The 25,044-nt window shown below is 49.5% G+C and overlaps 3 protein-coding genes across 14 annotated transcripts in view; 1 reads left to right on the forward strand and 2 right to left on the reverse strand.

The window, feature by feature from the left end:
• Positions 1-3,094, reverse strand: part of TATDN1 (TatD DNase domain containing 1) — a 44,856-nt gene extending 41,762 nt beyond the window's left edge. Inside the window, exon 1 of one of the 3 annotated variants that reach the window (XR_013553498.2) lies at positions 3,034-3,094. Coding sequence is in view for 2 of the 3 variants with exons in the window: in XM_078441699.2 (XP_078297825.2) it covers positions 3,034-3,055 (22 nt within the window). In the remaining variant the exon portion in view is untranslated. The remainder of the gene's footprint in view (positions 1-3,033) is intronic. The other 2 variants (XM_078441699.2, XM_060611285.3) reach the window with 2 other exon arrangements.
• Positions 3,095-3,135: 41 nt separating this feature from the next.
• On the forward strand, positions 3,136-10,266 carry NDUFB9 (NADH:ubiquinone oxidoreductase subunit B9). Its single transcript, XM_060611298.2, has 4 exons — positions 3,136-3,288; positions 6,171-6,363; positions 6,937-7,050; positions 10,037-10,266. Exons 1-4 carry the CDS (start codon positions 3,188-3,190, stop codon positions 10,166-10,168), a joined length of 540 nt encoding a protein of 179 aa, XP_060467281.1. The 5' UTR covers positions 3,136-3,187; the 3' UTR covers positions 10,169-10,266.
• Positions 10,267-11,193: 927 nt separating this feature from the next.
• Positions 11,194-25,044, reverse strand: part of MTSS1 (MTSS I-BAR domain containing 1) — a 165,978-nt gene continuing 152,127 nt past the window's right edge. For 3 of the 10 annotated variants that reach the window (XM_060611269.3, XM_060611270.3, XM_060611274.3), the window contains 7 exons: positions 24,463-24,560; positions 22,296-22,506; positions 18,395-18,514; positions 17,340-17,534; positions 15,878-16,051; positions 15,387-15,549; positions 11,194-13,969 (listed from right to left, as the gene is read on the reverse strand). In XM_060611269.3, coding sequence (XP_060467252.3) covers positions 13,269-13,969; positions 15,387-15,549; positions 15,878-16,051; positions 17,340-17,534; positions 18,395-18,514; positions 22,296-22,506; positions 24,463-24,560 — 1,662 coding nt within the window. In that variant the 3' untranslated portion in view covers positions 11,194-13,268. The remainder of the gene's footprint in view (positions 13,970-15,386; positions 15,550-15,877; positions 16,052-17,339; positions 17,535-18,394; positions 18,515-22,295; positions 22,507-24,462; positions 24,561-25,044) is intronic. The other 7 variants (XM_060611275.3, XM_060611276.3, XM_060611272.3 and 4 more) reach the window with 4 other exon arrangements.

The following is a 25,044-nucleotide window of genomic DNA, read 5'->3' on the forward strand; positions in this document are numbered from 1 at the left end:
CCATTAGTGATCGTGAAATTCGTCCTACACAATAACCCCCCTCTCTCGTCTCTCTCACACCAGCCACGATGGTTTCCAAAGGTAAGTGGAGGTTAATTTATTTTTCTTTATATTTTGTATTTTCTTTTTTATTTTGTACTATATTACAAATCTTCTTCTAAGTGGAACTAATCTTCTGAGTTTCCATTATTTCTTATAGAGAAATTTGCTTTGATCTACAAATGCTGTGGATTACAAGCATGTTTCTGGAATAAATTAAGCTCCCAAACCAAGGTTTTACTGTACTTAAAAATTTTAACACCAGCTATCTCAGAAAAGTAGAAATGAAGATCCTACAGGAAAAAGAATGGATTCTAATTACAACCACCTTCTCCAAGAAGTCTTTCCTAGCTTAAAATTCCTTCATCGATTTTCTTATCACCATAGTACTAAAACTACATATATTGTTTTACCCATCCCTACTTCCATTGAATGGTCACTGTACTAAGCCTCTGGGAAACAAAGAAATATTACTGATTATCTGCCTTAAAGTGTGGGCTAATGGGAAAGGCAGACACATAAATATCATAAAATAATGTTTTAAAAGGTGTAGTTACAAAGTCTGAAAAAGCAAGCAAAAATCAACCAGGCAAGATGGTAGTCAGTAGGATATTAGAGGCAGATGTGACTTTACGGTTCCAAACTGCCACTCTAAAACCTTGTCAGAGGCAAGAAACAGCACGTCCAAATGTTTCAAAAATAAGAGGGATAAGGCTGGAAAAGTGGACAGGACCAGAACATGAAAAGGTTTTGTATTCTATGTCAAGGTACTTCAACTCTCCTGAGGACTGTAACTGAAGGATTTGAAGCAGAAGAAAAATGTAGTTGATTTTTATACAGACCACACTGGAGACTATATGTACAATGGGTTGAAGGAGACATGACTGGAGGCAAGGATTTAGTTTTATATCACAAATAAGTCTTTTCTTCGTGTACTGCTTCATGGCTCTTGGCCCACCTCCCTCATCAATTATATCACAGATTGGAGCGGGGAGGAGGACAGACACCACACCTGGAAAATGTCTGCGACCACTGAGGGCTGTTCCCCCCAGCCCCACCCCAGGCTCTCCTACACCATTTTTAAATTTCTTTTGTGGCACTTGACACATTCTCCCCTGCAGTTGCTTTGATGGTATATAAGTCTTGACTGTACATAGCTCTTCAGTCTGAAAATTAACTGTGCCACTAGATTCTTTCATAGTTCCACAAAGTTAGCACAAAGTCCTTGGTAAAGAATACTGCTCAAAATAACTCTGATTGGGGCACCTGGGTGGCTCAGTCGGTTAAGCAATCGACTCTTTGTTTCGGCTCAGGTCATGATCTCCCGGTTTGTGGGTTACAGTTCCGTGTCGGGATCTGCACTGACAGTGCGGAGCCTGCTTGGGATTCTCCCTCCCCCTCTGCTGCACCGGTGCACTCTCAAAATAAATAAACATTTTTTTGAAAAGTAGAATTGACAAATGTAGTAAAAATAAATAACTCTCAGGTCTAAATTTATAATCCTGACCTCTCACACTACATTTCCAATTGCCCAGTGAACGTCTTCAGCTGGATGTCCTATTAAGACTCTCAAACTTGGGGTGCCTGGGTGGCTCAGTCGGTTAGGCGTCCGACTTCAGCTCAGGTCACGATCTCGCGGTCCGTGCGTTCGAGCCCCGCGTCGGGCTCTGGGCTGATGGCTCAGAGCCTGGAGCCTACTTCCGATTCTGTGTCTCCCTCTCTCTCTCTGCCCCTCTCCCGTTCATGCTCTGTCTCTCTCTGTCTCAAAAATAAATAAAACGTTAAAAAAAATTAAAAAAAAAAGACTCTCAAACTTAAACCTAAATCACATGGATCTCGAGACATCTCCTACCCATTGCCAGACTAATCATGCTTCCACTCATATTTAGGTACTTACCCCAACCCTGAGTCATCTCTGACTGTTCACGCTCTCTTACCGCCATCAACACGCTGCTGAGAAATGCTGCATACGGACATCTCTTGTATTTCTCTCCCCCTTTTCCACTGCCCTAGTTCAAGCTTGGAAACGTTTCCCTAGCTCTCTCCCTCCCCCACCAAACCTACAATAGCTATCAGGATTGCCTTATTAAAAGAGAGATGTGATCATTGCCATTTTCCCACCTTCAAGTAGCTGGAAATTCCACGATGACAAGAATCATGCCCAGCTTCACTCACTGCTGTAATAACGCACAGCCCAAGGTTCCTGGTGCATAACTGGCACCCCAAGATTTACTTAACCCATGAAGGTTAAAAGCCTTCAGCGAAGCTCCACTCTATACACAGTAAAAGTAAAGTCAGCCAGACATTTGAGTCCCAAGTTACCCTTCCAATCCTAGCTTTCACAATGTCTCAGGTTTTCCTAGGTGCCTGGTAGTAAATACTCTTCCCCCTTTGGTTCCTGTCGCATTCTCCCTCTTGTTCTACCGATGGTGAACGGATTATTGTACTCGTCAAGTAACAGAACTTGTTCTTCTCCCCACTATTTGTGTCCTCTAGTTTTCTCCACCTGATGGTGATCCCAGCAGATAAGGGTCTTTGTGCCTTGAGTTCCTAGACCGGTGCCTGTCTCACCAGAGGCGCTCAGTAACTGGGATATGAACGCATGAATTAGTGAACGGGTCCCTTGAAGCTGTCATCCTTTCCGTCATGGAGGGGGAAGGGGCGGGGGGGGTGCGCATAGGGAGGGAGGGGAATACAGTGAACGGCCTCTCTTTTTGTAGTTTCGCTTCCTCTTATAACTGAATAGAACACATATGTTGAAAAGAGCATAAATCGTAACTGCACAGTTTGTTAATTTTCACATATGAGCGCACCGTGAAACCAGCACCCAGGCCGAGCACCAGAACTTTAACGGCAGTCAGAAGCCTCCCTGCGCCCTCTTCCACTGAGTGCCCTTTCAACCTTCAAAAAGCGGGAGCGCTCAGGTCCTGGGTGCCTGGCCGCGGCGAGCGACGCGTACAGTCCGAAAAGCCCAAGAATCCCCAAGGCACTCACCCACAAACTTGAAGCGACTCATGACTGCGGCCCGGTTCCTCCCCGGCGGAAGCGGAAGTGGCGTCCGTCGTCCCGCCCTTCCGGCCGCCCCGCCCCTTGGCCCGGCCTCCCGCTTCCCGGGAGTCCCCGCGGCCGCTGGAGGAAGCGGGCGGTCATGGCGTTCTGCGCGCCGGGTGCCTACCTGACCCACCAGCAGAAGGTGTTGCGGCTTTATAAGCGGGCGCTGCGCCACCTGGAGTCGTATTGTGTCCACAGGTGGGAGAGGGGGACCTAGGGTGCGGGGAGGGGATCCCGGGGATCCTCAGGCCTCGGGGGACCGAGCGGCTCAAGGACAAGGAGGACAAAGTGGGAAGCCGGCCGTAGGCCCGAGTTCGAATCCAAGCTTGTCGCCCCTAGCTGCGAGACCTTGAAGAGTTGTTTATCTGGCTTAGGCCTCAGTTTTCTGTTCAGGAATACCGATGGAAGTCCAGCCCTTACTAAATAAGAGCCTTCTTCGTGACCTTCTTGTTCTTAATATAAGCAACAGTAATATGTGTGTTGTTTTTTAGTTCTCAGAACAACTCTAGGAGTCAGGGATTATTTAGCCTTATTTTGCAGGTAAGGAAATAGGCAGGGAGAGTAATTTGCCAAGTCCCTCCAGCTGGTGGCTGGGCCAGGATTAAAACTCAGGTGCCTAACCCTAAAGCATCATCAGTCTCTCACCCCTCGAGTCAGCTTTCCTCTTCAGCTTCATCCAGCCCTTTCCAGTGTTTTCACATTCACATAATTCTTTACCAGCCATGTAATTCTCTTCTTTCTTCTCTCTCTCTCCATCCGAGAGTAGTCTTAGGACATAGTCTTCAGACATACAGATTTTCATGACCTGGATGCAGTGCATGGTGGGGTGGCAACCCAAGATGTGTAGGTGCCAGGCCTCATCGGAATCCTAAAGCCTAGTCCCAGGAGAAGAGCTTCTGGGAAAAAGCTCTAAATGATGGGAAACCAAGTAGGTCTGGAAAAGTTGGGGAGGGTTATGCTTGAAGCCCAGATCGCACATTTGTGATTATTGGAAAGCCATTGACCTGCTTCTCTTTGCCAGACAGAAAGATGGCCAGGCTCAATTGTGGAATTGTTAGTTTCTTCCCTGATGTTCCTCATTAATTCATCTGACAAAATTTGCATTTCAGGTTCTTTGCTGGCTACTGAATAAATAAAAATTAGTAAGTCCTCTTTCTCCGCTGTAGCAGCTCATGGGTTAATGGGGAAGATGGACATGTAAACAGATAACAGAGAATTAACAGTCTTACGAAGATGAAGGATTCAGGTAACACTGAATCGCATCTGGGATTTTTTTTTTTTTAATTCATTTATTTTTGAGAGAGAGAGAGAGAGAGAGAATCCCAAGAAGGCTCCCCACTGTTAGCACAGAGCCTGATGCGGGGCTTGAACTTAACCAGCCGCAAAATCATGACCTGAGCCAAAATCAAGAGTTGGATGCATAACCAAGTGAGCCACCTAGACTCCCCTGCATCTGGGAATATTAAAGTCCATAGTCATGGAAGAAAGAATGAAAGCATCTCCTATGATAATATTGACTCAGCGTTTTTTAAGACTTACCTCCTCTCTTAGGACTTTTCTTTCTCCTTTTGTCCTCAGTGCTCTTTGTTCTCCATGGTTGCATCCCAGGTCCTTGGTTTTTGGTGTATATACTTCAGGTAGCCTCATCTAATCATCTAGGACTTGAGTTACCACCTACCCTCGCTTGTCTCTAGAGCTGTTTTCCAACTGTTTTGTTCTTTGAAACTCAACTTGTCTTAATGCCTTAAAACCAGACTCTTTGCTGCCTCATTCTGATCCTTTTCCCCAATTCCCTGTCTCAGCTGATGGTATTGTTAGTAATGGCATTATTCAGCCACTCAGCGTTAAGTTTTAGAATTGTTCTCAAATACTCTCTACCTACCAACTCTGCCAGTGACACATGTACTTGTGTGCTGTGTATAATTGGATACTGATTTTTGTAAATTCTCTCCACAGTGTAATAATGTTAGTAGCTGACATTATTGAGCAGAGGAGGTACCAGGCACTGTCTGAAGTGTGTTTATATGATTTGGTTTGTCAGATCTTTAGGATAACTTTAAGATCTAGGTACCGTTACTAACACTTATAGAGGAGGAACCCATGGCCTAAAGACATTACCCCCAGGTTACATGGTGAGTAAGCTAAGATTTAGTCCCAAGCAATTTGATTTTAGCAGACACTCTCATATTCTGTAGCATAAGTGTCTTTCTCCTGTCTCCTACCATCACAGTTGCCTGCTTCATGCTCTTCTCATCTGTGGCTTGGATTATTGAAAGGCTTTAAATGATCTCTGCCTACCATTTCTTCTAGAACCTGACCTTAATTTGCCTATAATCCTGCAGTTAGTGTTGGAGTCAGGATTCAAACTTCTATGTCTCTGATTCAGGCAATATAATTGTGTAACACCTCCCTTCCTACTCATCTTTGTATCTCCAGAATTTAGCACAGTGCCTCGCACAAAGTAGGCGGAAATTCAGTAAGTTGTCATTTAATGCGTGTTGAATGATCCTACAGAGGCTATAGTTTTTCTCTTTTGCAAATTATCTTTTTTTTGTTGTTTGAATCTGCATTCTTTTTTTTTTTTTTTTTTTGGAGGAGAAAGTGGGGAAAGTGGTTAGGTTGTATTTAATACAGTGTTTTTAAATTTTTTTTAATGTTTATTTTTGAGAGAGACAGAGTGTGAGCAGGGGAGGGGCAGAGAGAGAGGGAGACAGAATCTGAAGCAGCTCCAGGCTCTGAGCTGTCAGCACAGAGCCCAATGCGAGGTTCAGACTTACAGTTCGGGAGATCATGACCTGAGCTGTAGTCAGAAGCTTAACCAGCTGAGCCACCCGGATGCCCCTAACACAGTTTTTTGTTTTTTGTTTTTTGTTTTTTTCCCCCCACTGTCGGGGGCAGGGGAACTGCGGAGGAAGCAGTCCTAACGATGTGGCTGTTCCATTGGCAGGGCCTGGGGAAGGTCCAGGTAGTCATGCTACATAACCAGAAGGGCTTAGTGGAAGTACAGCCTCTTGTCAGGCAGTAATCCTGCTCAGTTGAGTAGATAACATTTCTAATCTCCAAAACCATTTTGATTTAAGGGACAAATACCGCTACTTTGCTTGTTTGCTGAGAGCTCGGTTTGAAGAACATAAGAATGAAAAGGATATGGTGAAGGCCACCCAATTGCTGAGGGAGGCAGAGGAAGAATTCTGGCACAATCAGCACCCTCAGCCGTACGTCTTCCCCGAGTCTCCAGGAGGGACCTCCTACGAGAGATATGAGTGCTACAAGGTGGGCGAGCATCGCGGGGGCAGCCGCAGACTCTGTTCCTCCCATCCTGAACCCTTGGCCCCAAAACCACCTGCCCCGTGGGGGGCAGGGAGGCCAACTTCTTTCTGACAATTGTGAATACTTTTCTGCGGTGTCTGTTTCCTCTCTCCCAGGTGACATTTAGGCTTTTCTTTTCGAAATTCAGCTCCAGAGTCTTGCGGTATCTTTTTGACAAAGGAAGGGGCTAAATTACTTGGTGTATATCACCCACTTTTGCATCTTAAAGGTAACCGATTTGGGTTGTGCTCACTATTTCTGAGCAATTACAGGTAACAATTCCACGTAGCAGGAAGAGTGCGCGGGTCAGGGAGCAGTGGTGCCGGCTCTCTTTGGGCTGGCCTTGAGGTTTCTCGGCCCTGGGCTCTTTGACTCTGAGCTGCCCTCTGCTGCTCGCTGCGTTGTGCCAGAAACGGTCTGGTGTGTGCGGTGCTTCAAAATATCCCGTCAATTTTGCCTTCTGCCTCCTGGGCAGGCCCTGTGGCTGGCACGTCAGTGCCTCCCTTGGGCCAACGCGGTGATTTCATCTCCGGACAGGTTCCTGAGTGGTGCTTAGACGACTGGCATCCGTCCGAGAAGGCGATGTATCCAGACTACTTTGCCAAGAGAGAGCAGTGGAAGAAGCTGCAGAGGGAGAGCTGGGAGCGGGAGGTGAGTCCTCCCCGCCTTTCGCCCCAGAGCTTGGCCCGCATGGGTGGCACGGGAGCGCGCTCGGGTTTTGTTCCCCGTGCGCAGAGGCCCAGGTTCCGGTGATGACAGTCACCGTGGCCCCTTGCCTCCCAGATATACTTCCTAGTATATCTAGATGTTCCTAGATGTGTTAAATGTAGCACTTACAGGCTTCGTGCAAACAGGTGACAATGTGTCGCTGGTCTCTGGGTTTTCTGCTATTTTGCTTCTGCCCTCCTCTTCCTCAGTCCTTTGCCTGACCTGCTTGCCATCCCCGCCTGTCCCTAACTTTCCACCCGCGCCTCAGACACTTTTCACTGCGGAGGTCTGAGTTACGTTCTTAAAAGCTGAACGTTGCCATAGTGGGAAGGGTGTGCTGGAGAGGGTGGGAGGTGAGATGGAGAGGCCGGTTGGGGGTTGCACCAGGGCGGATGCAGCGGATAGGGAAGGGGCCGATTCAGGATGTCATTTGGAGGGACGTGAAGGCTGACTGGATGCAGCCATGAGGGGGTGCATGAGGGACAGGGAGGAATCGAGAATGAGTTCCAGGTTTCAAGCTTTAACACCTGGAGTTTGGTGATGATTTATTGAGCTAGAGAAGATGAGGGAAAAACAGGTGTCAGAGGAACAAGCAACCGCTTGGTTTTCAGTTTGTTAAATTTGAGAATACTGTGAGACCCAAGTGCAGATGTCAGTAGGTGACTTTGGGTGTACGAATTGCGAACTCAAAGGAAAGATTTTAGTTTGAAATAGAAATTTGTGACATATCCGTTGTTTTAAAAGCCACAGAGTGGCACCTGGATGGCTCAGTCGTTTGGGTGGCCGACTTCAGCTCAGGTCATGATCTCACGGTCTGAGTTTGAGCCCCACATCGATCGGGCTCTGTGCTGACAGCTCAGGGCCTGGAGCCTGCTTCGAATTCTGTGTCTCCCTCTCTCTCTCTGCCCCTCCCCAGCTTGTGCCCTCCCTTAAAAATAAATGGATAAACATTAAAAAATAAAAGCCACAGAAATGTGATTCTTAAGAGAGTGGAGAGAGACAAGCAAAGTCACAGGTGCTCCCACCTGTGGAGGTCAGGAAAGGAGATGGCAGAGCCCCCTGCAGGGGAGAAGGGTGACAGCAAGTCCAGGACAAAGTGTTTCAGGAATGGCCGGTCAGCATTGGTCACCTTCGCCGAAAGTTGCTAAAAGTGGAATAGAGTGACGCCTGGAAATAATGACCACAGATTGTGGCCACGGGAAGGGCATTAGTGGCCTTGGCGAGAGCCTTTTTTGGAGGGTTTAATGGCACTGGTGGGAGCAAGTGGAAAAGAGAAGACAGCTGTGGGGTTGGGGGCGAGGGATTCTTGAGAAGTTTCACTGGAACTGGAGACCGAGGCATTATTTTCTTTTAAGATAAATATGGATGCATGTGTACTGATGAGGAGATGGGGTGGGAGAGAAACGGACGGGATTGAAGCGAGGTGAAAAGGTCAAGGAGGAAAGCTTTCGAGAAGAGGGATGGGATCCCAGGCATACGTGGAGGTCTTTGAAAGGAGAACGGGTTCTGCCTCCACGAGAATTGGACGAAAGATGCGTGGAAGTACATTTGGGCCAGAAGTTTTGGTGACGGGAAAAGGAGAGTCGTACGGAATGGCTTCTCTTTTTTGCGAGGAGGAGAAGGCATGAAGTGGGTGCAGCCTGTTTGGAGAATGTGGGAAGGATGTGGTAGCCGTGGGAGAGGAGCACGCCGGGAATAGGAAGATCGCCAGGTGGTGGTGAAGGCCCAGTTGAAGCTGGGAATAGCTCGTGTGTTATGATAGCAGTTGTGCCAGCATTTTCTTCTTTCTAGCAATACAGGCGGTCTGGTGCAGACTGGAAGTGAGTGGTTACCGTTTGTCCAGTCGAGAGTGTCCCAAGACCAGAGGCTGTTCAAGTGATTGTTCTGGTGGGATCTAAGTGGGTAGAGGAGGCACGGAGACAGGAGGCTGGTGGAGAGAGAAGGGCAAGCTGGGTCAGGAGGTCTGTGAACCGGCCATCTCTTGAGTTTCAAGAGCATCTTCAAAGGGACATTTAAGCACGAGCCGGAGAGGGGCACTGTGTTTGTATAGTGGGATATCTGATTCATGATTCAACAGTCATATGGGTGCTTGTGATAAGGTCCAGGATGTTGACGGCAGGAAGTCCTTGGCCAAGGCCGAGTGGAAAGAAAGTCATTGTGACCAGGGAGGGCAGTGTTTGCTAAGGGATGTCTCCTCTTTGGGAAAGGGGGCAGAGGTGTACTTACTCATGGAGAGCAGTAGGTTCATTCTGCAGTCAGTCACCGGTGACCCCTCCGTAGAAACGTTCTCCCTTTACTTCGTCCGCCTGACATGATTAAACAGCACATATGCTGGAGGCGCCGGTCACCCACAATCCAGAACTTTTTCTGAAGGAAGTTCCAGAAAATCATGGCTCTGGCGAGTGGGTCTCTTTCATGTCCTCTATCAGGACAGGGATAGTCTTGGAGGTCTCTGGAACCGGGGGGTGACTGGACAACATCAGGCAGAATGGAGCACGTTTTCACGTGTGATTTCACTTTATATCTTGTTCTGGTTGCTACTTGGGGGGCTTTAAAATGAACATCTCTAACATAGAAGAATTAAGGTTTCCTAATGGTGCTTTTGGAGAGCTCTTAGCTGAGACACAAAAATGTCTTTTTAGGGAGTACAGGTGGGGGGACCATAACAAGGGGTAATTGTCGCAATTTTGCTTAATGAGTAAGGGACAGGGGCAGAGGGTTTCTTGGCTCTGCTGTTTTAAGAATGGGAAAACCTTTAAGGAGAATTGTTTCTCTGAGTTAAACTGTGGGTATAAAAATAAGGCAGGTATATATAAAAAACCCTTTGCAGTAGTGAGAGCCAGAAAGCATGTAAATGTGACACAGATTCAAAGCAGATACTTCACATTTTCCAGTGAGTTTGACTCTAATTGTTCCTTCCCCCTTCTAGGTCAAGCAGCTGCAGGAGGAAACCCCACTCGGTGGTCCCAACACTGAAGCTTTGCCCCCGGCCCGAAAGGAAGGCGATTTGCCCCCCCTGTGGTGGCATATTGTGACCAGGCCCCGGGAGCGGCCCATGTAGAGAGAGAGGAAGACGCCTCGCCTGTCACGCTTGCAAGTGAAATAAGTTACAGAACGGGCACACACGTGCCGTAATAAAAATAACTCCATGTGGTGTGACCGATGTGTTCCTCTGCGCGTTAACGTGACACCAAGTGGCTGTGCCGCTGTTGTCTCCTACCACCTGTGTCAGAAGTATGCGGAGTGTGGTCAAGTGTCCTCTGCCCCGGGGAGTCCTGTCGATAGCGCGTATCATCAGGGACAGCTGCACAGAACCAGATACAGGAGTTACTCTGAAGAAGAGTTACAGACTCCAGTTGAAGGCTCAGGGGCTGCAATACGAAGTCTAGGGAAGGGGTGTGAAGATTGAGGACTTGAGATACCATTTTTGGTTTTCTAAAGGTGCCACGAATGAGATTTTAGGTGGTTAAAAGAAAACCTCGAAGCAGCACACACTCAAATAAGTATGATGGAGTTTGTGGGGTTCACGCAGGATTGGAGGTTTGGGGGTTGCAGTGAAAGGGTCCAATCTGAAACTGTGACACCTATTTTGGAGGCAGTGTTGCAGCCTTGCTTCCTCTCCTGTGGCCTGGATTGTCACAGGGAAGGGGACAGCAGCACTCTTTATATGTTGGAAGAAGCTTCTCTAAAAGCTAGAGCCATTTTTACCATCATCAGCCAACCCACCTGCTTTTTGTTTGTGATAGCTCATTAGAACTGTGTTCAAATAGTTCATCGATTGAGGCAACTCGTGTTCTCGGGGGTTCACGGCCATCACAAAAAGAACGTTCTGTGGGTGTTCTGAGTAAGCCCAACCGGAGTCTCCGGGTGTCTTCTAACAGCTAAGACTTGCAACTGAGTTTTAATAAGTCTTGAAATACCGTTTTTTGTTTTCTAGTGGTTCTTTATTTATAATGTAGGCTGAAGCAATTGTTACAAGGTAGAAGGGAGACACATTACACAATTGTTATTTATACAAGTTTAGAACAAAAAACTGCACAGGGAGAGGTCAACTCTCAGTACAAACTAGCAACTAAACCACAATAATTTACCTTGAGAAACGATTTCTTTATTTTTAGCTGTGACACTGCTTTTACAATATGCAAAAACACAAACAGAACTACCCAAGGTGTTTTGTCACATTCTTTCTACATTGAATTTGGCAACATTTTATATTAAATTTATTCAGATTATACTAACGTTTAAAAACTAAACACGTGAAAAGCTGTACCAAGGTACAGTCCCATCCATTTATTTCGAAGGTTTAAAATACCACTTTTATCTATTGTAATTACCTTGCAGTGATTTCTGCTTTTGCAAAAACCATCTCAAGCATCATATGCACAATGCATCAGCTACTTTTAGTCATCAAGATTGGTGGGCTAAACCACAGGCACTACTGTTGCTTATATTCTGTAGAAGGAGCTTGTTTTTCAAAGAAAAAAAAAGCTTAAATAGTTTCTAATAATCATGCCTTTGCTTTAAAGCCGTAACATAAAATGCCCTTGAGCAATCACAGCAGTGTTAAGTGTTAATATACAGAACAGTGACTATACAGGTACGTTACTCTCACATCCAATGCACTTATGTATTAAAGCATAAGATTATGTAATTGAAGATTAGAGCCAACAGAAACCTGCAGGGTCTGGGGGACCCACCAAGCTCCTATTCGTTCAGAGGAACGGACCCCAATTGCTTAAGGGACCTGCTTGGTTTTTTCAAACCCGGCTGTCTTCTCCAAACAAGATCCCTCTTAAACCTACAAATCTCTGTTGGCTTTAGGGAATGGGCATTAGAACAAATCGAACTTTCACTTAAAGAAAAGACATAAATCCATTCCAAAAACATTACCTAGAATACAAAAAAAGGGACAGTAAGTATAGTGGCCAGATTCCCAGTGACAATAAATAAATCCTCCTCTCTTCAATGTTCGGTATGATGCCAATTCACTGCCATTTGTTGAAAAGAAGATAAGAAAAACAAGCCCCCAGATTGGTAAACACATTGGCAAGTTGCTAGATTCCAAGCTGGTTACCCTTGTTAAATCCGCTCGAGTTTTTTCAAAATATTTGGGCTTTTCAACGCGCCCAGCCTGCTGGGCACAGTTAAGTAAAAGGCATTTATTTGCTATATCTAAGAATTCCCTGCTCTCATCATTTTAAAATGTTCTTCACATTTTTAAAACTGCCTTACCCTTTTTGGACGTATTTGGATCCCATGAAAGTGGGTACAAGAGACGAGTAACTGAAGTGGGGGGTTCTAGGTCTAACCGGCGGCAGCAGCATGCACGGGATTGGAGGTGGGTGCTGTGCAGTCAAGAGGAATCGTGGGAGAAAGGAAGTCCTTAAACACCCTACAGAAACAGACACTGCAATCCAGTATGGCTTGTTCGGATGCATTTACCATGAAGATACTAGAAATTCAACCTACAAGGCTACTCTTAAATGTTAACAGGATCGGCTATGTTGACAGTGTGCCCCTCCCACGGCCCTCCCCCCAATCCCAACAGAGTCTACCATTTCCAGATTCACTTCGCTCTGAATATTGCTCATCAATTGTTACTCCTGCTTTTCTCAGCCAGAACATACTACATTTAAGTGAAGATTTTACCCCTTTATCCATTTTGTTTGTACATTAAAATAACTTGAATTTGCTTCTAAGCCAGACTACTAACAATGCATCTACAAAAGCTTGCAGGAAAAAGAAAAGAGAGAAAAGAAAAAGCGAAGTATAGTTATCCTTTTTTCTGAAATTAACTACTTCGTGGTTCCCCTGCCCCGACCACCCCCCCCCCCATTATGCATTTAAAATTTTACAAAGACTTGTAAAAAAGTTAAATGGAATTTGGCACCTTCAGAAAAATCAAAAGGGAAACTAAGATTAAAATGTGCAGAAAGAAAACTGTCAATATTTACAAATTAAAAGATCAAAGTTATGTCAGTTACGTATGTTGCTTTTAATTCTTAGCTAAAGGTGTCGAGTACTTTCAAAAGAGCTGTATTCTGAGTTGCCTACAAAATCTTTTGTTTGATTACAGATTGGAATGGATCGAGACAAATTAGGTTTTATGAATTAAACAGTTCCTTCCCCACTGGCAGCATTTCTTGGGAGCCTAAGCGAGCCTACGAGAAGCGAGGGGCTGAGCGGTCGTTTGTGGTGGTCTTCTTCAGTTTCACGCCCCTTCGGATGGCGTTCAGCATGTCTTCCCCTTGCGGAGCATCTCTCGGGCTCGGGTCTGCAGCGTCACTCTCTGGAATCTGGCCTGGGGAAGCAGTGGCACTTGAGGGATCCCTTTCCTGGTCTTCGGCCTCGCTTTCTGGAATCGCCTGTCTGTGCTCCTCGGGGATACTGGGCTTCGGGCCTGGAAGAGGAGGGTTGACGGAGGCTTGGCCACTCCACATTGAGGAGGGCATGCTGGTGACACCCTGGGGGCCCTCACCCACAGAGGGCGACTCGGGGCTGTGCTCACCCCTCTCCTCTGGCCCATCCGGAGGTGCCGGCAGCACCCCGGGGAGGTCTGGGACGGTTGGGGTCTTGACAGGGATCACGGGTGTCTTGATGGGGATGGGACCGGCTCCGATGGTCCCCCGGCGGACAGAAGGCTTGGTGGAGGGGGTCCGTCGGATGGTTGCAACCCCTGGGGTGACCATAGCAGGTCCGAGGGTGGTGGGGAGGCCAGCAGTTGAGGCCGGGCGCTTGGCTTGGAACATCCGTCGGTAAGACTGGCTGATGTCACTGTTTCTCGGAATGGTGGATGATTTGTCAAACTCCTGCTGGTCTGCCTCCTGGTCACCGCTTACAGAGAAATAATCATAATCTGAAACTGATGATAAGATTTGATTAGGAATCTCCAAGGCAGCAGCTTTGTTTTTTGATTCTTTTGTGCTAGAGGACAAAAGGCACGAGAGGCCAGGTGCTTTACCCACAGCCTCATCCCAAGCACCTCCCCCAATCTCCACACCGTCCTTAGAGGCCCCCAACGTCTGAGAACTCCCCCCCCAACCCCGCCACCAGGCAGGGATCTTCGTCCTGCTCCCGATGTAATCCTGGGCCCTAGAACGGGGCTGGACGTCACAGCACACACGCGATCCTGTTGAGCGGTGAAGCATGCCCGAAGGCCGGGCTACATCAGGGCTACCCACCCAGCTGCTCTGGGAGGAATAAAGGAGGTGAGCGGGAAGAGGAAAGAAACTCCACAGACCCTCCAGCCCGGAATCTGACAAGAGAAACAACCCTTAGACAGACGATCGCAGGCCTTACTCTCTCATAAGGGACTCGCCAGGCGAAGGCTGGAAAAAGAACGGAGCTACTGGCAACGAGCCCCTAAAAACAGGTACAAAGACAGGCTCCGTCCGCGAGGTGTGTGTATGTGCTCTCAACACTGGGGTCACACGGGAGGCAGAAGCACACAGAGTGAAGGTCTTTGAGCAGGTTTCTGAACAGCAGCCCCCCCGGCATCTGGGGCCAGGCGAAAGGTTTGTTGCGGGGACAGGGGGCCGTGCTGTGCATTACACGACGTTTAGCGGCATCCCTGACCATCTACTAGATGTCAGCAGCACCCCCTCCATGGGTGACAACCAAAAATGTCTCCGGACATTGCCCGATGTCCCCTGGACAGCAAAACGGCCTTTCGCTGAGACCCACTTAGTCCTAGAAGTTCTGGCCAGTGGACCGCAAATACGTTTGCTCAACTCCCCCAGCTGCGCCCTAGCCCCGGCCACCATCTTGCTGGCCTGCGTGTGCTGTGGTGAGGGGGGCGGGGTTAGTAGAAGAGTTGGCTGGAATAGGTGAAGAACTCGGGCCTTCAGAACTGAGGTTCAAGCCCAGGGCTGCTCATTAATTGTTTGGGCGAGGTACTGAGCCTCGCTGTCCGATGCGTAAAACGAGGGCGAGAATCCGTACCACCATAAGCTTAAATGGGAAAAGAGAGCGCTTAGCACCAAGTGCTGCGACACAAATGACCTGATTGTCATTCGCGGCATCTGAGTTCACCCTGGGAGCTATCCTGCACCCGGATGGTGAGACACGGGAGAAGCTGCAAAAGTCCGGTCACCGGACGTGGCAGCTACCCGCTCACTACAGGCCAGCTCTCCTGAGCATGCCCAGAGGATGACAGTGGCTCTGAAGCGGGTCTGCTGGCCAGGGCTGACGCTGTGCTCCTTCTTCTGCCTCGTCCCGGCAGGGAGGGCACCCCTTCTCCTCACCTGCCAATGCTCAGGAAGCCCCGGACCGCCTCGTACCTTGGGAGGGGATGGTGTCCTCAGAGCAGCATGGGGTGGTCGTCTGCGTGCTGTAGCCGCTGGAGCACTGGAGCGAGTCCCGGCTGCTCCTCTGCGTGTCCAGCTGGAGGCCCCGCGACAGGGCCAGCGCCAGTTCCTCGCAAGCCTCCATCTCCTCACCAGGCTGCACGCGGGAGGAACGAGAGAGACACAGACAAGCCACAGGGGCCGTGAATCCCCTGTCCGGTGTCCCCAGAGCCTTTCCGCATACTCCTGCAAGTGGGAGCCTCCGTAGTGCTCCTATTCTGCTCCCGCGAACATCACCCATCTACGGGTCCTACCCGGGCTCTAGAAAGTTCTACCAGTCTGATGTCAATACAAGGCTTTTCCCCGGGGGTGCAGGAAGTTCGGGGTTGGGGCGGGGGGAACAGGGCTCAGGTCCTTCCAGCTGCAAGGCTGACTCGGCCCCCTGCTGCTGGCCAGGTCTAGAGGGCAGAGAATAAAAGCGTCACCCTGGTGGCAGCTGACACGGTCATGCTCCGTGGTCTCTGAGCTTCCTCGGCAGCTGCAGGCGCACCACCCACAGCAGTGGATCCTCCTCCATTGGGGTCCGGCTCCCGCTTCTCCTTGCGGCGCTGTAGGGTGTTCACCAGGGGCTGATCATAAGGTCCTGGCTTGGCCCAGTCCTAAGTAGAACAAGTGTGGTCAAGCACCAGGGCCTCGGCCTCCACGTGGAGGGCCGCAGAACCCTCCAGACAGCTGCCCGCAGACGGCAGCTGGCCCCGGTAGGGGCAGCTCAGGCTAGGACAGGCCAGCAGGCCCTTCTATGTCCTCAGCCGGCTAGAAAAGAAGGCAGTGGAAAATCCTTTGGGGGCCCCCCGGGTGCCTCCCCTTTCCTCATATCTGCCCAAAGATGAAAAGCCCTCAACAACCAGGCAGGTGGGTACCTGTGGGAGACTCAGCCACCTAATGGCTGACCAACTGTTTAAGGTGTCGGAAGGCACCAGCCAGTGGAGACCCAATCCCCAGGGACAGCGCCCCCCACTTCTGATGTCTGAAGGAACCCTCTCTCCCCCAGCAGCCCAAATGTCTTCACTTGAGTGAAGTGGCCACCAGGAGGCACTAAAGGAATTCAGCCTCGCTCGGAGGCTGAACCTCCACTTCCTGGATACTGGACCCCCCACCAAGGGCCCACAGGATGTGCCCTCTGAGGCCCTCACATAGGAAAGGCAGGCCTCTGGGGTCAGCAGGAAGACCCTGAGGAGCCTGAGGGGACCACACTACCTGTGAGGGGTTAAGCCAAGACCTGCTCTAGATGCCACAGCCTAGGCTAACCTGCGATTCAAATTCGGGGCACCTCCTTGTAGGATATCCTCCCGGCCATCAATTGGACTCGCTAGGAAATAATTTTAAAACTTTGCTTTTATATTAAAGCAAACATGTTTTAATATAAAACAAATGAGACTAAAAATAAAGTCTGCATTCACACTGAAGATAAAACATGATGATAAGCCAAAAACATAGTTTGGATTATGGTTCCGTTACCATGGCCCAATAAGGGACTCCAGGGACAAGTCTGAGGCACATGGTGGAGAAGGGCAGTCCCTCCCAGCCCCTGGTAACAGTGACACCCTGCGGTGGCCCCAACAGTGTAGAACTGCCTGCCGGCCCTGCAAGGCCATGTCTGGCATCACCGTCTAACCACCTCTAACCGGGCCGAATGAATGTTTCTGAAAGGGAGCCTCGCCCAGCTCCGCTCCACGTGGACATTTCTATCTCAGATCTGCCTGCTGCTTTTTGGTTCTTCCCAGCGGGAATTTTCTTAGGGAGAGGTGTTATATGGGGAGGAAGGCAGAGTGTGGAAGGAAGGGGCAAGGGGGGGGGGTCAGGATGAGGACCGTGGGACAGAAGAGGGGGGAGCACAGAGCCATGAAGGGGGAGGAGGGAAAGAGAGGAGGGAGGAGAGACACAAACCTTCCAGCTAGGGATCTGAGATGACGGGAACATGCCGGGCCCAATGGTGTAATAATGAGCGTAGTCTGGAAGGTGGACAGAGGTGACCCGAGGGAGCAGGCGGGAGGCAGGCAGGCAATGAGGGGAAAGGCTTGCCCCCACGGGCCCCACATGGGACTCACTTGGCAAACTACAGTGAGAAAACCCGTTAGACAACTGGAAACAAAACAAACAAAAAAGGGGGGGGGAAGGAAAATAAAATTAATATAACAGGATGAGTGAGGAGGTACAAGATGGCATTGACATTCAAGGGAGGAGGGAGACCTGAGTATTTATAAATAAAACAAGCCGCTCCTGGATGATCCGTGGTGCCAGAGGAAGGGCCACGGGGCAAAGAACACATACTGGACGGCAAGAAGTGTTCAGTCAAGCAAATAATTTATCTACATTTTAGAGTAGTGTGGAAATTGATCGGTGTCCTTAACTTTTTGGCGTTCTCAATGGTTTTGGATGATTTATAACCAATGGAGCTTAATTTCACGGTGATAATGATTTGTTCATCTCATTATGCAAATTTAAAACATTCCCAAGCAACAACTGAAAACTGTTCATTCTGGGTTTCTGAAATCATCACACTGTTCAGGAGCAGAATCCAAATCGGGGTGAAGGGGGAGGAGGGGTTGGCGAACTAAAAGGCAGAAAAGCGCACAGCCTCTGATGCAGTGAGATGTCCTCCTCCGATGGTACCGCAACAAGGAGGCCACGGTGGGTGGGGTACTTGGGAGGGGGAGGGGGGACAGATGAGCGCACGACACTTCTGAGAAGGAGCCTTCCACCTCCGAGCTCCCCATACCCCTTCCTCTCCCTCAGGACACTGCAAGGTCATTGCCCAGGAGCCAGGCACCCTTTCAAGAAAAAGCCCTCAGCCTTGTCCCTCTCTCTGGCCCCAAAAGGGACTGCTCCTGGGATGCATTTTGTAGATTTTGAGTTTCAAGGTCCTGGTGGTGACAGTGACGGTAGGTGGGGGGGGCAGGGGAGGAGGGGTTGGCCACGGTGGCCGGGGCCCAGCCGGTCACCTTCTCTGTGGACGCCCAGGCGCCCATGGTGGAGCCTGAGCTGACTGAGGTGGGCGAGCTGCACTCGCTCACGGACTGGCAGGTTTCGGAGGCTTCAGAGGAGGCCGAGCTGGACGAGTTCTGCAGCAGGGAGGGACCACATGCCACCAAAAGTAACAGGAAATCAAAACAAGAAGATGGGGTGGGGAAGTGCACGCACAGAGAGAGAGACAGACATATACACAGAAGAGGGAAGGATGAGAGAAGCAGAGGGTTAGGGTTATTTTTTCCCCTTTGCCAAAGCTGCACCCACACAGAGGCTTTCAAGCCCTCGAAAAGCAGCATGAGACACCTGCCAGATGGTCAGCCCCCCAGGACCCTGATGTGTGTGTGTGTCTAGTGTGTGCCTGGCACTGGTCAGTGAGACTCCCCGTGTTCCTTTGGGCATTTCTTCTCATGCCACAAGTCGAGGTCCCAGGGGAGGCCTGCCTTTGCTATCTCTCAGGTGCACAGGCATACTTAGTGCCTGAGGACTGACCCCCTCCACCACCACCACCCAGCTTGGGCTTCTGCTCCATACCCTTCCAGTCCCCAGCCTCTCCCTGTGTCACATGCAGCCTCTGCACCCATGCAGGGTGGTTTCCAGCCATGAAGCTGCATCTTCACAGGGCAGGTTTTTAGGTTTCTCTGCCTGGGAAATGATTTTGAGGTTTGGCCAGTGAGGCCTTGAGATCAGTGCAATGTTTCCAGGGGCCATCTAGGGAGGAACGGAGCATCTGGAGAGATCTGGGGCATTACAGAAAGGAGGTCTGACTTGGGACAACATGTCCTTGTGCCGATCTTTATTTCACCTCCAGTCTTGCCAGTCGCCTGGTGTCAGCCGGGGTACGTGCCCCCAGCTCAGTCTCCTGACATTCGGTTCGGGCAGGGACCATGCCCGTGGGCTCACCATTATGTCTCAACTTTCTAGTCCTGTACTGGCACGTGACAGGTGCTCAAAACTACCGAATGGATGAGTGATGAAGACCATCTCTTCCAATATAAACTTCCAATATAAGCACCAAGATAGTGCTTCGGGCACACCCAGATATTTAAGTTCTGTTTGCTGCTAATGCCAATCTCCGGCTCATCCTTTTGTTTAAATAAGCCCAACCCTACCGGGGTCTACTCTTACTTCCTCAAAGTGTTCCTGAATTCACTGCCAAGGAGGCCAGGTTCACGTTTCTGTCATGTTCGTGTCCACCTCCTTCACAGCCAAAGAAAGAAAGGTTCCGGCAAAGGGACAGAGCTATAGCTCTCCATCCTGCAAGCAGCAAGGCTCCGAGAAGACACTCCACTGCATGGGGCCCCACAGAACCAAAGCAAGGACACGCTACCCACTGGACGCCCTGATGGCTCCTCAAGCTCAGAGTCTGGTTGGTGGTTCCGGAGCCAAAGTTTGAAGGTTTGTATTTAAGTTACGATTCTGTCACTTCTCAGTTGAGGAACCACAACCTTAATCTAAAACTCCAATTTCTTTCATTTTGGGCAGAGGGATCACTAATATCTAACAGAGGAAGAGAAAATGAAATTTTCTATGTGTCCATCTATGTATGTAGCACTTAAAAAAGTGTACAGAGAGGCCAGTTATCACTATAATTTACTAGGGCTGTTCATTTTGGTCCCTCTAATTCAAGTATGTTCAACTTGAAAAAAAGAACCAATAAACCATTCCAAGACTGCAGGTTCCTATGTCTTTTGGCTTCTGTTCATTTTTCCTAAAGAACCTCTTGCCTCCACGGAATGAACAGCTCTAGGACGAGACCCTCACAACAGACATAGTCCCACTCCTGGGCACAAGCGGATTAAGGTTAAATTTGAAAAGGGCACAGTGGAGGAAAATGGGAGAATTCTTAACACATTTCATCACTTGGCACTGGTTGAGACCCACGTGACCGAGGAGAGAAAGGAAGGGCTCTTTCCCCTTAGAGATGTGTGTGCCCTTCCTCATCCTAAACAAAGGTAACATTTTGGGAGACTGGATCCTCTGGCCTATGTGATTTGTACAATTTCCTTAACTTCCCCTCTACCTTACCATTATAAGCAGCTGTAACGCCTTTTTTTTTTTTTTTTTTTTTTGTAAAAATAGAATTCTGTTTTAAATTTTGCAGCATCCCTGAGCCTATTAAAACTACCCTAGAGTACCCTAGAGTTGGTAGCCAAGCAACTTGGGCACCAGCTTTCAGATTTAAGTAAATCCCACATGCCGACTTCTGCTTCCCTCGACATTACCGGAGGCAGAAACGCTCACTTCAGCCTGATCCACACACAGTCTTTGTCAGGGAGGCTGGAGCACGTGGCCTCTCTTTTTTTTTAGAAAGGAGTGTCAGCACACAATACTATGTTAATTTGTCAGTTGATTCAAAACACACACAGAATTAGGCTGCACGTTAGAATAGCCTTGGAAGAATCGCAAATTCCTGTTTTCCTTTCAACCATTCACACTCTGCTTTCAAGACACACAGGTATGGTTTAGCTCTGCCGCATGGCGGGGGACGGGCAGGTGACACCTTTCGGACCCAGCCAAAGCGCCCCAGCTAGGACAAGCACATTAGAACTCAAAGTCGTGGCCCTTGGCCCGGAATGTCTCTGTTTGAAATGAAGTCTCTCTCCCACAAAGACAGAGAGAGGCCACAGTCTCCTGGGACAGCTGGAAAATGCCAGAGGGACCACTGAGCTGAGAACCTCCGGGTTCACCAACGTCAGACACATCAGGCAAGGAACCGTCTGGCTTAAATTCCCAAAATACTTCAGCTGCTTGCTCTACACGAAGTGTTCCCCAAAACACTCTCCCAGGGACACCTCACGGCTGAGACAGAACAGAAAGGACTCTGGACTACTGCTCGCCAGAAACCCTTGTTCCAGGTCCCCAACCTGCAGGTCAGATAATTGTGCAGCTTGGGTAAGTCACATCTCTGAGCCTCTGTTTCCACAGCAAAACAGGGATAACAATGCCGCACAGATAGCAGACGGAGCATGTCCTGCGGTGGTGCCGGGGACACTGTAGTCAGTGACTGTGAAGCAAACTGGATACCTGGATACAAGAAAAGCACGCGACCTTCTAAGTCCAGAGGATCTCGGGCCAAAGCTGGGTCAGCCTCAGAACACACAGCAGGCACTGAGCCACATGCTCCCAGCAGATGGCACTGTGGGGCACCCCGGATGGCGTCTGCTGTTGTGCTGCGTATTACTAAGTAGGAAGCCAGACCCCTGGCACTCCGAGAAAGAGGACGGAGAGGGTAGCACGGGAAGGGCGTCACCATGCCCTGTCCAGCCCCTGCCTCCTGCTCCAGCTGGAGCCACGGGCTGGGCCGGGTCTGGCGCCACTTGACCCAACTGGGGCTGGAAGATTCCCCGCCGGCCCCTCTCCCAGGAGCAGAATGCCAACGGAATTATCTGCAAGGGCTCTAAGGATTCATTCTCATCCTCACACCAATTGCTAAAAGGAACCGGAGAGGGCCAAGGAAGGTTTCCAAGGCACCGTTCAAGGACAGAATCTCCGCCGTTCAGAGAGAAAAGCGGACGTGCCGGCGGCGAAGGTGCCACCATCGCACGCACGTCCGTTAATTAAGCATCATGTGAAGCCGGGCACTTACAGGGACGCCGGAGGGTGGCCAAACTCCCTTGAGTCCGTCTACTTACCCGCGAGGACTCCCCAAACCAATGTGGCGACTTGACCATCACCACCATGGAGACAGGCTTCAAACCCAACTTACGGTTCTCACCCTTTGGGGAAAGGACACGTCTAAAGATGAGAAATTAATCCAGAGGTTTCTCGCGTCGAGAGGACAGGGGTCTGCCTGAACCGACATCTTCCTTGGCATCCGGCCAGTGACGGTGGTCCAGGCACCACAGCCACTTCTGGAGCCGAGGGCACCCTTACCTGGTTGGGGGCCTCTGGCGGCATGGGGGACGGTGACTTGGACTGGAAGGCGTCCTGCGAGATGAATCCTGAGTCGTGGGAGGACACGCTGGACAGGCGGACGGGCGCCTGCTGGGCCAGGTTGGAGCCGCGGTAGCGGTAGTGTGCACTGGGGGAGTGAGTGTGAGAGCCGCTGGAGCGCGAGTCACTGCTGTTGACGCTGTTCAGGCTGCTGTGGGGGCGGAGGGAACGCGGGCGTGCGAGGTTAAGGGGCAGGGACAGGGGAAGGGGGGAGACAGAAGACAACGGAACGGGGGAGGGGGGAGAACATAACATAGTCAGCTGGGTACCACGGAGAGCTGGGCAAACGGTGAAACGTGTTTCCAAAACACCAAGTCATCGAGCTAGTAAACAAAAGGTTTTTATCGTGTGAGCAAGCGGGGAGAAGAGTGGGAGTTGTCAAAAAGCAGGTCCGCCAAGACTCACTTCTCTGATGGTACGATGAGGTGTCCCTGGCACCAGGTGCCAGGATTCTGAAGAGTCAAGTGCTACCCAATTAATTCAGCTAGGTCATCTACCACCAAAGCTAGAGACCTAACATCTGTGGCAGGAAAAGAGACGGGGCCGATCTTATCTGCTCATCTGCTTGCAGAATCTCATGAGCGCGGCGCGAAACCCACTAAGGCTTCAGCATCATCTGGTTAGTGTATTCAAGGCTCTCCCTCAGATGCACCATCTGGGTCCAGGAAACCAAGGTCCACCCAGACAACCGTCACTTTGGGAGTGCAGGTGCCACGGCGCCCCTCAAGGAGACTTCATCCTCGACGAGCCCGGTTCAAGACCGTCATAAAGAACACGGGCAAATCAACTCTGTGTGTTCATGTCAGCGTGTTTTACCTCTTCTTACCAGAGTCGATGCTTGAATGAATGGCTTTTCCCTGATCACAGACATTTCTCTGTGAGAGTATCTGCGGGCCTGGTGTTACAGCACACGTGGCAAGAGGCAGGCGGCTTTCAACAACTACAGGCAGCCGAGGCTGAGCTGTTTGTTTCCGAGGTGAACAGTAAACAGGATGTTGAGAAGCGTCACACACCCTCTGGGTGTTCTGTCTGCGCTGCGTCTCCAGTTCTAACAAGTATGCGCTCTAGTAACTCAGAGTGCAAAAACCAGAAAACCGAACACAGCCCCACGGTCCAAACAAGCAGAACGGACAACGGGAAGCCCTGGAAGGGCCGGAATAAACAACCCAGCCTGGGATTACCAAGTGTGTGGTTTCTGCTCCCGGCGAGAGAGTCTTGTCAGATTTCACAGACCCTGACAGCTAATGAGGCAGTCAGGACCGTGACTGCTCTACGCTAGAATTACTTGACAACGAATGTTCCGACAGATAGAGGGGAGTGTGCCAGAGGAAATCACTGCCGCTGGGGATAATTACCATAATTTTTGCTTCCCCCAACCCCACCCCCCCACCCCACCAATCAGCCAGAAGAGGGCATTTGGGGACTGGCAGTAAAGCCCACAGCAGCTGCACTCCAGCAAGCTCAAGGCCGATGTTGTCAGTGCCGCATGATTTTTGACTGAAGCTAAAACTAGAAGAAAGAAGAGAGAACTCGTGCAGCTTTGTTTTGTATTAGTGAGATAGTTCTCTTTGTTAGCAAAATGAAAACCCAACAGATTTGTCAAACACACACACACACACACACACACACACACACACACAGCGCCCATAAGTGATGACAAGGAACCAACCAACATTTTCATGATGTAGCATCTTAAGTCTGAAATTACTGCTCTGTGTTTACTACCCAAGGTTAAATATGACACCACACACACACACACACACACACACACACACACACACACACACGTGTGTGTGTTTGGGGACATAACCAGACACAGACCAGGCAGATCCACCCTGCTCTTTCCTCTCACTGCTAAATTCGCAAGAAGTGGAAATCTACTTGGCTTTGAAAAGTCAAAGAGAAAGGTCAGTAGGTTGCGTACATCAAGAAGGGTTAGTGATGCGTGATGAAGTTGCCATCCTTCAAAAAGAGAATACGCTTTGCAGTCAGCAGGCCAAGAATGGTCTTCTAACAGAAAACCGCTAGAGAACAATTTTGCAGATGGCAGACATTTCCGGAGGATTCTCGCTGCAGGTGAGTAGGGGCAGAGCCCAGCTTTACTTACCTGCAGACACTAGACTTGCGGGACATGGTGGTGCTGGGAGAAGAGGGTGGTGTCTGGTACGACCAACTATAATCAGAACCTTTCAAGTCCAGAATCACCTAAGGGGACAGAGCCAAGTGGGTAGGTGAGGTGCTGAGAAGGGAAACATCATCCATCAAATCTTTAACCTGTATCATCAAAATGCTGTCATCATCAAGGGGTGGGGTTAACGTACAAAATGTTGTTAACGTCCTTTCTTCGGTTAAAGAACAACAGTACCAATCCATCAATGTCATAATCCTTTTTTCTGAGACAAGCAAAAATATAAAAAATTGGAAGGGGGGAGGGGACCATGAAACGTCAGTCTAGAGGGAGAGGGAGAGATTTACAGCTACAGATTAACGATTTACAGGAGTCAGGTATACTCAAGGCCAGAATTTGTAGGATTCTTGTCTTACGGCACCACAAATTCAATGATGGTGTTAGGATTTGTCGGTCTTGCACGTTAGCCGCCTGATATTCAGTGGGTCACTTCTGGCCCTGAGATTTCAAAACCTGACAGAATCAAGAGCAAGCCAATTTGCTCGCAGTTACTTCTACATC

The sequence above is a fragment of the Panthera onca genome, chromosome F2 (assembly GCF_046562875.1).
Source record: "Panthera onca isolate mPanOnc1 chromosome F2, mPanOnc1 haplotype 2, whole genome shotgun sequence".
In the NCBI taxonomy this organism is placed as follows: domain Eukaryota; kingdom Metazoa; phylum Chordata; class Mammalia; order Carnivora; family Felidae; genus Panthera; species Panthera onca.